The sequence below is a fragment of the Anthonomus grandis genome, chromosome 9 (assembly GCF_022605725.1).
Source record: "Anthonomus grandis grandis chromosome 9, icAntGran1.3, whole genome shotgun sequence".
In the NCBI taxonomy this organism is placed as follows: domain Eukaryota; kingdom Metazoa; phylum Arthropoda; class Insecta; order Coleoptera; family Curculionidae; genus Anthonomus; species Anthonomus grandis.
Window position 1 is genome coordinate 21,045,466 of NC_065554.1, and position 12,758 is coordinate 21,058,223.

Below are 12,758 nucleotides of genomic sequence, written 5' to 3' on the forward strand. Positions count from 1 at the left end.
AAATTGTAATTTTTCTAAGTTCCTCTAAATATAAAATTATTTATAATAGTCATAAAATAATACCGCTTGTTCGCAAATAATTATTTAGTTTTTTTTTATATAACTTTAATAGATAAGAAACTGTTTTTAAATAAATACTCTTAAAAAAAAATAATAGTTTACAACGAAAAAAAAATAAAGTCAACATTTAACAATAAATGAAAATCATGGTAACATAAATCATATAGTTATATATTAAACAAAACGGCCATGACAAAATATTAAAAAATTAAATCATTAGTCTTCGCTTTCTGGGGACCCTTTGTTATCTGTGATTATAGGTGGAAATGTAGATATAGAAGAGAAGAGAGAATGTTGAGCTGGAGTAGTAGTTAGCAAGGGTGTCATAGTTGTTGAAGCATTGGGGCCTAAAATTATAAAATTAATTTGCTTTCTATTGATGATTCTATATTTAAAAAAAAATACACTTATCAAAAATAGGATTAAATAAGAAAATATAAAACTTGCCTTGGTAGTTAAGCGTAAAACAGTGGATATAAAATATATCATTTTTAGTCTAAAAATATTCCAATAAAAATATAGTCTAGATATTTTTGATTCAGTTTAAAGTTCAATTTACTTAATCAAGATTTTTTATAGACTATAATGGAATTAAAATAACACAAAGTATGTAAAATTTTATATAACAGTAGCAAAACTATACTTTTTGGTCGCAAATAATAAAAGCATTATTAGCAAAACTAAAGTGGATATGAATCTGCCTTTAATATTGTCGTTAGAAAGTTTCTACTTTTAATTTGTTTTTAAATAGAAAAAATTATAATTGAAATAAAGTTTTAATCCTATTAGTTTAAAGTTTGGTTATATTGATTAAAAAAGTATTTAATTCCGGTATTTATATTAATTACATGTCAATTAATGACTGAATGAAAATCAACATAAAATTTTCATTATTTCAATATAAAATTTTTAAGCACATTATGTATGACATATATAACAAAAATTGGATTTTTTAATAAACTGTAGAGATTTGTTTAACGAGAATAAGCTTAAAGCCCAAGAACCTTCAGAAACATGCAATCATTTTACATTAAATATTTTGCTATTTTATTAACCTACCAGACTCTTGTGTAGTTGTATTCACATAATACACTCCTCCGATTCCTTTAAGAGTTGCATCGATCTCCAATGGGAAATTTTTCAGAATTTTGCCTGTACCCTTTTCTATTGCATTAACTTTTTTTGTATGTGCTGATATAAAGAATGTTATGGCAAACCTGTGTGAGCACTGCGCATATAATTCCTTACCTAGGACAATAAATAAAAAGATTTAAAAAAATGGGAAAAAGTATATTAAAAGTAATTACCAGCTGACGAACAGATCGGTTGCGGTTTATCTGGATTATTAACTAACACCCTTACAGCTTTCTCTACGCTGTCCTTCATACCAATCGTAGATGTTTCGGTTTCCACTAATAAAACCTATAATTTCAGAAATTAAATTAAAATGAATTCAAGTATAGCATACTATACACTAAAACTAATTAAGCTTCTATTGCTTCAGTAACGTTAGATTTTTTAAAAAATATATATTTCTTAAACAATGCATAACTTGTGTAGATAAGTACAATTTTGGCTATTTGTCTTTCGTTCAGTTAAGATGAAATAACTTTTAATTTTTTTTAGAAATAAGTCATTATTAAATGGCTACAAATATATTAAATAAAATGATAAAACAAACCATATTGGCATCGGTTATAGCGGGCATATCCTTTTCCGGTACAAGTTTATGATCAAAAATATTTTTGGTTGGATTAAGGAAAAATATTTGATGGATCGGAGTTGCACTTAGGATGTGTATTTGCTTAGCAATCTTTGAGGCCAACAAAGATGCCAATCCAAAACCTGTAAATTGTTTTTCATTTTATTCTGATCAATCGGTTTTATAAAATCTTACCGATAATGGTAGTTTGATGTGCTGGATAATCGGACTCTTCCAGCAGGCTACCGATATTCTTTGCCAAATGACGACTGGCATTAAGGGTTTCTTCGGTTATACCCAATTTAATGTGTCGTGACCAATCGGCGACTACAACTTTATTTGTTACGTTAACAGATTTCAAAGCACGAGATAGTTTTCTGTCCCTAAAATAAATATAAAATATTATCATAGTGAGTTAGCAGCAATAGCAGTTTAGATTTTATAGGAGAAGTTGGTAATATATATAGTGAGGTAACCACAAAATTATAATTGTTTTAATTAATTGGTGTAATTTTAGCTACCTTAACTACTTTATAAAAAGATAATTGTTAAGGGATATCTGTTAAAGTGGATTAATCAAATGATAAAACTTGTTTTATTTCACTAAAATCAAATGGCGTAGTTTTTTTTCTTTGCAGTTTGATTTTTTACTATAGAGACTACATGAATCAATGCAATTAATTTATGTAATTAATAGTAAAAAAAAAGTAAAAGTAACGTAAAAAATGAAATTCAAATGCTGTCTGGGATTCTAGTTGCAAGGTAAGACTTTTTTAATTATTTTAAAGATTTGTGTGGTTTATATAATTCTAAAAAAGCTACTTAGTCTGCAAAATTATTGACTTTTTAATTAGATTTTCTAAACAAATTGCCTCATTTTACTTGTTTTAATTATTTTAGCCTCTTCTATATTTACAAATGATGTAAAAGCATTACTTTCTCCTTTTTATTAATTTTTATTAAATTATTTTAATTCTATAATCTGTCTATATTTGAAGTAATTCTAATTAAAAGTATTCTTTTTTCAAAATTATTACTATTTTGTTCGTGAATACAATGATCTATTACAGTAATGAATTGTTCATTACTTCCTTTTAATTTACAATAGAATATTCCAAAACTTTATTGTCTTCTATTTTATTTTATCCTTTTTTTACTGCTCATAAATTACATATTTGACTTCTCTATTTCATTTACCAGTTTTGCATACGGTATTTTCTTTTTTTTCTGTCTTGCATATTTAAAAGTTTTTCAAGTAAACCTCCAGTAACTTCTAATTTTGCTATTATTGCTCTTTCTCTTGTCTGAATTTTAAATTTTAAATAATTATAAATAAGCCAATTTTCGTTAACGCAGTAATTGAATTTTGACTATTTATTTATAATTTATAATAGAACAATTGAAATTTTCTTTTCAATCTTTTATTTTATTTTATTCTGTTTTCTTTTAACTTCTAAAGAATTAATAAGTCTTAAACATATTTTCTTTAATAACAACTTAAAACAAAATTTGTTAACGCAGTATTAAAATGTTCACTTTTTCGATTTAATTTAAAAAGGAATAATTCAAAATTTTCATATCATTTGTTTTCTTTTATTATCTTTTTATTCTAAAATTCATTTTCCAGCTATTAAGGAATTTACTTAGTCTTAATTAATAGTTTTCTCTCAAGTACATAATTTTATAGATTTGTGGGTTAAGTATTACTTATCTTCTATTATAATATGTATACTTCTTATATAATTTTGTATATTATTATATTTTTTATTGAAATATATTGCACACCTTTTTTCTTGATGCGTTTTTTTGTATATCAACTCTCTTTTTGTTTTCTGTCTTTTATAATAGTAAGACTTTATAATAAAAGACTCGCAGCGTCGTCGCTAATTTTATGTTTGCTTTTGACCCCGTCTTCGATCGATTATGTTAAAAAATATATAGAATATATTGACTCCAGGAAACATCTACATTCTTTGATATTTGTTTCAGCAACTATAAGTTTTTATTACAAGATATGTTTTTTTAAGTGCAGGATAACTTAAGTGTGGTAGTCATAATGACAATTTATGAACAGCTGACTAAATAAGTCATAATTGTCATTTACTACATTTCTGAAGTTTAGTAGATGTATCAAATGCCATTTTTGTTATCTAAAATAAGACCACTTTCTTAAGTAAGATTGTAAAATTTGCTTTTCGTTTTTAATATTAGAAGACAAATTACCATTTGCGATCGCCACTGGTGTCATCAGTTGCCACAAGGTAAAGGCGACCTTTTGGATTCAATTTATACCATACGTTAATATCTTCTTTCGTAAAAGAATATTCCACTTTCATTTCGTCAGGACTTACTAAGCCAGCTAAAATATAAAAGTTACAAATTAGTTTCTACAATTTTCCCATTTTAATGAAAATTATTAATTACATGGGTTATGTTCAATGGATCCCGAATATCGAGTGGTCATCATGTAAGTATTTTCGTCATCAAGGTCGTACCAGAAGGGAAATCCGTCTAAATGTTCACTGGGATCATTCACATTGAAAACTCTAGCCGGAGCATTTCGTAAAGAATCAATAAATACGGATATAACTGACATATATGAGCAGAAACGATCTCTTGCTGAAAATTTCCAAAAAGAGTTACTTTTAAAATATACGAGTTATTAATAATAAATGAATAAATTATCTTACCACACCAACTTTGCCCCACGACAGGATTATTTATGAGCACTCGAACATGACCTGCCTCACAGCAATAACCGTATTTTCTCGATTCACTTTGAATGACCAATACCTGAGAAAGAATAAAATAAATGTTTCTTATTAAATGAAAGTTATATAATTAATACTCTGGCTCAAAAATTTAGCAATACTAAAAAAAGTACGTATATTTTCGTTGACATCAATCGATATTTGTTTAATTTTTTATCTAGAAACCCACTGTAAGTCTTAGACTCTTAAATAAATTATAATTTCGGAATAAAACCGTCTTGTTCTTTACTTATTGCACCATGCTTTTAGGCCTATCTCCCTTAAATATACCAGGAATGTATTTAACGGAGCAACACCATATACCAGCTGAAGAGTAAAAAGATTCACTTGCTTTGAATCAAGGTCGGTTTAAAAATTAATTGATACACACACTTAAGCAAACCTAAACTAACAAGTACATATTATGTATTTTACAGATAGATGATGATAGCGCGTTTTGTAAAAGGGAAGTATATTGTTGCTGTCCAATTTTTTATTTAGAAAAAAAATAGTTTTTTACATACCGATTGAGCAATTTCAAAGGTCTCATGGTTAAGTTTTTTAATACGTAATTCTGGTTTTGAGTCGTACATATTGTACAAATGGCGATAATCCTCGAACCATATAAAGTGAGGATTCATATGGATGATTTGTCTGGGACGATATAATACGCCTATTAAATGGGCCATCATGGCACTAGGTCCAAACCCTACAACCAACGTTTTGTAATAAACTTTTTTAGGTAACTGAAAATTAACGAAAAAGGAAAAGAAAATGGGGTTCTTACCTAAAATATTAACGTTTTCGGAGGGTACACTGGCTTGTTTTAGTTCCGAAACAATATATTTTGCGTTGCGTATAGATTCCACAAAATCCTGAGTGTGAGCTTTATGATCAGGATATTCATCACCAACAATTGCAGTATTCCAATTTAAAACATACACAAATAACTTTGCTCTAAAATCTGCGGTCTTTTTCTTTACAATTTTTTCTATCTGCTCTGGCCTATTAACAAATATTTTTATGAAAGGAAGAACCCTAACAAAATGGTCAAAAGGGAAGTTTTCACCATCGGTAAGTACTAAAATATTGGGACTTTTAAAAATGGCTTCTATACATAATAATAAATATTCACTTAAAAACTGAAACTTAAAGAAAACCAGAGTGAAAACTTTCCACTTTTCTTCATTTATCTTTTTAATATATATTTACCAGCCGGGAAAATGTTTTGACGATTGGCTATCGGCGAGTATTATTAGCAGTTGATACAGCGGATATTCTTTTAACAAGTTACGAAAAACTATTAAGTTGTGGTTAACTCCTTCAGAAGTATCTAAAAACCATAAGAAATGTTATATTTTAATTTTTTTTAATATACACCAAACATACTTGAAACCTGAAGATCGGGCAATTCTAAAAAAAAATAATAACAAGATTAGGAGAAATTGAATCAAATACTATGGTAAAAAATAAAATCATGTAACACTTACTCCAAGATTCTTTTACAACATCGTTCGGGTAAATATGGAAAGTGCCCTTAATTTTGGGATTATATTTTAAAGGAAAACCGTCGATTTTAAGTCGAGGTAAATGAGCGTCATTATATTGGTATTCGATTAGCCGTATAAGGTATTCAAGGGCCATGTTATGTGCACAAAATTCTTTATCTGTTAAAAAAAAATATAAGTAATTAGCCTATACATATACTAGCTTATATATGTATAAATACAGGATATTCGTTAAGTAGAAGTTAAATACTAAGCCAAACTTTATGGCTGATGAAAGATTTTAAAATAAAAATTTGGATATTAATTTTGTAATTATTGCTTTCAAAAATGCAGTGTGTTAAATTAAAAAAAAATTGTCTGCCACTAACATTTTTTAAGTTGTTATAAACACAAACAGTTTTATATACTGTAAACTCATTGTATGTGTTTAAACTTATAATGTTTAAACACATACAAAGCAAAACCCTGAAAAGCGGCCTCTCTATATAAACAAGTAATTCCTATCCACTTAGATTATGCTTGTTATTGTAGATTGCTTTCAAGTGAAAACCGTTGGAATTCAGGTCTCACCAATATGTAAAAAAAATAAAGAATAATAGTCTAAGGAACTACTCTAGAATTAACAATGGAGATAAATAAACACCGCGAGGGTTAATATTAAGTAAGCTTAAATTCACATACTACAATACGTATATAAGAAAGTTTAACAAAAGCTTTAAGTTCTACTGCCTTAATATTTTCTAAAATAATTATAATTAAATATAACAATATATATTTAAACAGATACCTGTTGTGTTAGAGCAAATGGGATACTCAGTGCTATTATTTTTAGGATAAATTTGAATATCAAGTCCGCCAAGATCGCAACAATATCCATACTTTTTCTTTTCTGTATAAATTGATAGCACCTATAAATGTATAAGAGATGTATATAAATGTTTAAACTATTTACAGTTAATAAACGACTTACAGTTGTACCGTCACTGGAAGATGGCATCTCATTCTTTGAAACCAGACTGGGGTCAAATAAGTTAGAAAGTATGTTCAAATAAATGACTCTAAATGGTACGCTGCCAGTTATTCTTCTAAATTCTTTGCACATTAGACTTGCTAACAATCCATTCTCTCCATGAGCTAAAAGAAAAGCATGCAATATTTATATATTTAAGAATCCAGTATGTAAAGGCACTTTTGAAGTATTAAGCATCTGTCTCATCTCTGATACAGTTCTTATTTAGGTACCGAAACACCTATGCATTAACATAAAATAAAAAAATTTAGTAATAAATTAAAGAAAAAACAACGATAATCACCAACTTCCCGTCACCAAATTATTTATTTGTTAAATTTTTAGCCTTAACTGTGTTCAATTTGGTTGAAACTCTAGGTATAAAACGCAAACAAGTTCTTTTAAACTCAGGGCTTAAAATTATTATTGCAAGTGAGTACATTGATTTCTATAGTCAAGTTGTTAGTTTGCCAGGCGTGGATAGAGACGAAAAAGCGGCTTTAAATATTTTGCCTGTAACTAAGTATACAGCTTCTAAATACTACTTTTAATAAAAGTAATAGTAATAGAAAAGAAGGAAGAAGTAGAATTCGACCTATATTTAATTTCGACCTAGATTTATATTCAGATATTTTTAGGATTCTTAGCTACAATATTTTATTTAATTATTTTTTTTTTGAAGTAGCAATAAATAACAATTGTTTATTTTGACTTTCAATATTGGTGATAATTGTATTAATTTAATATCATCTTATTCTTCTTCTTTTTTATCTCAGTTTTTTTTATATCTTTTCTTCTTTTTGTTTATTTCTAATATTTTTTTTTATATATGTCCTATTTCATTTATTTTAATTTTTTTATTTAATTATTTAACTTTTGACTTCTTTAATATACCTGAAAATAGATATCTAATATAATTTATCTGGGTCTGGTTTTCCAATATTTTATCGACTTAATAAAAAATATAAGCTTTCTTAAACTTTACACTTAAGCTTAAGGTTCAAGAACTATGATACTTGTCAAGGCATTTTCGTACATTTAATATTTTTAATTTCTGTAAAAAAAAATTTGTTAGAATCTAATTTTTTCTCTTTTTGTCTAGTTATATCTTCTAGTTTTAGAGTTTGCCTTTTTCTTTCTGATTTTATCTCTATTTGTCTTTTTTTAAATGAGGGGATTTTTTAACTTAAATCGACTAATATTATTATCATATACTATATACAGATACTATATTATGATCAGTCTACATTAACACTTGTCATCGTATGCGAATTTAAATAACCTTGATTCATGATACAGGGTTTTAAAATTTTTGTGTCAGTATTATTCGAAAAATATATGTACAATTAAAAGCAAAAAAGAAAAAAATTCCCAATTAAATGATTTTATTTGTTTTAACATTTTCACTGGTTCCTTTTACATGTTCATGTCAGTTACAAGATATTGTAATTTTAATGTGATTAAAAGTTGTGTAATAACTAGTTTCCTGATTATAACCTTAAAAATATTAGACTACGACGAACTCAACTTTAATTTTTGTTTCTAGTTTTAGATGTGGACTGCAAAAAGAAAAAGGTAAAAATAGCAAAAGACGATATCCATGTATTATATCGAATTATTCTATAAAAAAAATAAAAAAAAGACCATTTTACAATATTTTTTAACATTTAATTAAGCAATAATAAAACTACAAAATAAATTACATATACATACCTATTATTGTAGTTCTGGCAAGTTTAAGCTTATATTTCAACAACGACTTAACAAGCGATTTCGCTTGATCTTTGGCGACACGCTTCAGTAAAGAAATTGTCTCGGATTTTCTAATAAACTCGCCCCAATTTTTCGAACTCGATAATAAAGATGAATTTCTTATTTGGAAAGCAGTGTCCCAAGGGATAGATATTACATAGGCACCAGCTTGTGAGCCTTGACGCAGCTGATGCTGCAGAATATCCAAATTGTACCTTATCAAAAAACAACATAATTAGGTAAGAGTTTATCATTATTATTATTATATAAAAGTACTTACAAAACGTGGTCACTATGATCTCCCGAGCCAATTATGATGTACACTCGTGATTTAAATTCCTTTATAACTTTTGGTATTATTACAAAATCATTTGGACCAAGCACTAATGATAGAATAAATTAATTATTCTGGAATAAATTTTTTATAGTAGCACTTACCGGGTGGGAGAATTGGTGATCCTAAAAAAGTGAAGTTATTATAATAAATCTATCAATTATTTTAAACTATGATCAACTTACTATTGTATTGGATGAATACAGGTCCTGAAAATAAAATAAAAGTTTTAATTTATCAATGAGTTATTAATTTTTACTTAAATATAACTACTATCATTTTATACTACGGTAATGTAAGAACAAATATTTAGGAGCATTTACTTAAACGATTTTGTTTTTCACTTAAAAAATTTGCTGCAATTGATAAATATTTTGCAGATCGATGGAGAAACTAAATTTCCCAATAAAATATTTTCTTGTCAAATACTAATTTTAAAGAGAAAACTAGAAAAACTAAAGATCATAAAGTAATATTGTGCTTATATTGACTCATTTATTTATTTTTAAGGTAAGAGCTTCTAGTATTGTGTTACTATGAAACACGTTCGGAAAAATGCAAGTTTTAGTTGATATTTTATAATTTGTTCGATAATAGTTCATATTATAAACCTTGATAGCCAATGTGAAACCATTGTATAAATTAAAATTAAAAATACTAAGATGTTCCTCTGAAACATTTAATATATAAGTATTAGAAAAACACTCTTTTAACCAAAAACATATAAAAATAATTTCATATGAACACCTTTTATATATTTAAATGATTACCTTGAAGCTCTGCGCGATAGGCCCCAATATAATAAATACCATGCTTAGCTTCTTTTTTACAATATGGCCATCCAGCTAGTTCAAATTTCGAATCTTCTAATATTGGCAAATTGGTAATATCATTACCAAATGCCCTTATCATGTAAAGTGACAATGCTCTAAAGGAGCACAATACGCTTTGAGCTATAATAAATATATATAGTCTTATTATTGCATCTATTAATGACATATGATAATTTATAACAATAGGTACAAAAAAAAAGAAGCTTACCAGGCACTTTCTTGCAAGCTGGTTGAATGTTAAATGGATCATTAACCTTAACGTGAATATCTGATGCACCGCAACAGTGTCCAAGATGTTTTCCTTCAGTGTGTATATTCATTACCTAAAATTTTATTTAAAAACAAAACAATAAAATAAAATATGATACAGGAAAAGATTATGTTATGCATAACTTTAATGGCTAGCATAACCATTTCATTAAAAAATAAATATGTACCAATTTCGCATCAGGTATTCCAGGTGTTACACCAAAAATTTTTGTGTATAATGCAGCAGCAGGATTTAATGCAATAAGAACTGCGACCTTTGTGTTTTGTTGGTTTTGTTCATTTAGTTTTAAATAAATTTTGGTCAGCCTGGTGGAATAAACTGTTCCTATGCCAAAACCTGTTAAATAAAAAATTAATTTCTGTTAGACTCATATAAGTTTAAAAATTACCAATAATTGTTAAATGTTCTCCTCTCACTTTACTCTTCGAGAGTATGGTGTAAACATTTTTAACAATATGATCTTGATATTTTAGGGTTTGTTCTATGTTCGGATATGCATTTATGGGTACAACTAGCACTAAGGCAGGTTCTGGACTGGTTCTTCTGATAACTTCAATCATTTTGCGACCCCTGTAAAATAAAATATGTGATTTTATAACTAAAACTTTATTAAAAGACAAAACAAGACTTACCAACTCTTGTCGCTCTGATCACCAGTTTCAAAGATTACGAAGATTCGAGGATTTTTAAGATTGCTGGATAAGAATGATTTTATAATACTGAATTCTCCTAGTTTATTGGTGGATTGTAGTAAACTAGACTCATATCCTCCGACCATTATAACATTGATTTTTTTGTCTAAAAATTTAGATAAATAGAATTTGACTATTCTTTATAAAAATAATAGATAGACGTTACCAGGCATGGGTTTTCCGTCACTATCCACGATATAATAATAAACTCCTGTATTCCAGTATTTAATATTCAAAGGAAATCCTTTTAATCGAGTACCAGTAAATTGTTTCAAAGGCAACGTTATGTTGCCTTGTAATTTCGCTGCTTGTAAGAAAACTCTTATAGCGAAAGCGTTGGAGCATTCCTTATCTAAATTTAAAAGAAAGTCGTATTATTCTAAAGAAGGACAATATTTAATTAACTATAAAAAAAGGTTTATGGATAGCTGCAAATATTGACTTTTTTTAGGCTTATTTATTCTTTTAAGATAGGTACATTTATTCTACTAAAGTCAATGTTTTAAAAAATATATTGAAACGTGTAATTTTATTTATTTAGTATAACATTGTTTATTTTTCAAGGTGTAAGCCATAATTTATAAATTGATGAGGGTAGCGAGTTTCAAAACAACATAAAAATTTAAGGTATTCAAGTTTAAAGAAAAATTTACTAATGGGGGAAAACAATAAACAATAAACGCTCTGTCTAAAAATTATTATTACTTTAAAATCAAAGTTATTTAATAAAAGTTAAGGAAACATAAAATTTCTGCAACAAACAAAAACAAGGTAAAAACTTAAAATTACTATAAATTCACAAACGATACGAAAAACGAGACGTTTTAAGGGCCTGGTATAAAATTATGAATATTTTAACCCTAAAGAAATATACTATAATTCCAACTGCTTCAAAGGAATGTATCTAATGGAGTATGGGTAAATTGTTTCATAGGTAAAGTTACCTTCCTTTTATAATTTTGCTATTGGTAAGAAACTCTCATAGCTAGAGCATTGAAGCTTTTCTTATCTAATTTAGAAAATAAATCTCATTATAATGACAATTAAAGAAATTACATACTTAACCGTAAAAAAAAATATGTATTTTTTAAATAATAATTAAATAAAGTAATATAATGTTAAATTTTTGGTCCTTTGATAAAAATTATAAATCGAGATGGATTAAACTACAATTTAAAAATTCTGAATAAATAGCAAAAAAACCTCAAAAAAAAAACAATTATACTTTCTAGTTTTTCTTTGATATTTTTTAAAACTGTTGATTGAAATAAATAATTCCATTGACGGTTATCTAAAATGTATGATCTCACGTTTCGTCTTTTCGCAATCATCATCAACTTTTTTTTAGGGACGATATATGGAATTCCTTATTCGTTGCATTTGACCGGTAAAAAGATTTTCATGGTAACAATTATTATAAAAACAATTATTTAGGCACATTTTTTGTCTCATGTAGGTATGGAACGAACTTCTTCTTAAACTATTACAATTTCCCTTAAAAGTACGCCCTTTTGGAAGTTTATCAATATATTAAAAACAATCCTAGTACCGTCAAAGGCCTCACAAAAAATTAAATAAATTTATATTAATAACGTTTGTAAAGATTTTATTAATTTTAATTTTATATCGATCTAATTTGCCTATTTATATAAAAGGTCCTACACGTTTTTTTATAGTTCTAAAATTTTCGGTTCTCTTATATTTTTAAATGGCATCAAATTTTGCAAATATAAAAATATACCCAATTTTCTATCTTTTACAAATTCTGAGATATTAATGGGAACCCCTGAATTTAAGACACCCTGGCTAGGTTAGTTAATGAACTATTACAGTATTAAATAGTTTCG

General features: G+C 27.1%; 1 protein-coding gene across 1 annotated transcript in view; it reads right to left on the reverse strand.

Annotated features, from left to right (window-relative positions):
* Positions 1-210: 210 nt before the first annotated feature.
* LOC126740557 (uncharacterized) overlaps positions 211-12,758 on the reverse strand; it is a 35,422-nt gene continuing 22,874 nt past the window's right edge. Inside the window, exons 33-57 of the mRNA XM_050446642.1 lie at positions 11,078-11,263; positions 10,852-11,017; positions 10,608-10,789; positions 10,386-10,555; positions 10,157-10,271; positions 9,886-10,068; positions 9,301-9,324; positions 9,220-9,240; positions 9,062-9,164; positions 8,743-8,996; positions 6,991-7,154; positions 6,808-6,928; positions 6,003-6,179; positions 5,902-5,925; positions 5,725-5,845; positions 5,300-5,517; positions 5,037-5,221; positions 4,453-4,555; positions 4,187-4,381; positions 3,986-4,121; positions 1,958-2,145; positions 1,742-1,905; positions 1,368-1,482; positions 1,120-1,308; positions 211-407 (exon numbers count right to left, since the gene is read on the reverse strand). Of these exons, the coding sequence (XP_050302599.1) occupies positions 277-407; positions 1,120-1,308; positions 1,368-1,482; positions 1,742-1,905; positions 1,958-2,145; positions 3,986-4,121; positions 4,187-4,381; positions 4,453-4,555; positions 5,037-5,221; positions 5,300-5,517; positions 5,725-5,845; positions 5,902-5,925; positions 6,003-6,179; positions 6,808-6,928; positions 6,991-7,154; positions 8,743-8,996; positions 9,062-9,164; positions 9,220-9,240; positions 9,301-9,324; positions 9,886-10,068; positions 10,157-10,271; positions 10,386-10,555; positions 10,608-10,789; positions 10,852-11,017; positions 11,078-11,263 (3,635 nt within the window). The 3' untranslated portion in view covers positions 211-276. The remainder of the gene's footprint in view (positions 408-1,119; positions 1,309-1,367; positions 1,483-1,741; positions 1,906-1,957; positions 2,146-3,985; positions 4,122-4,186; positions 4,382-4,452; positions 4,556-5,036; positions 5,222-5,299; positions 5,518-5,724; positions 5,846-5,901; positions 5,926-6,002; positions 6,180-6,807; positions 6,929-6,990; positions 7,155-8,742; positions 8,997-9,061; positions 9,165-9,219; positions 9,241-9,300; positions 9,325-9,885; positions 10,069-10,156; positions 10,272-10,385; positions 10,556-10,607; positions 10,790-10,851; positions 11,018-11,077; positions 11,264-12,758) is intronic.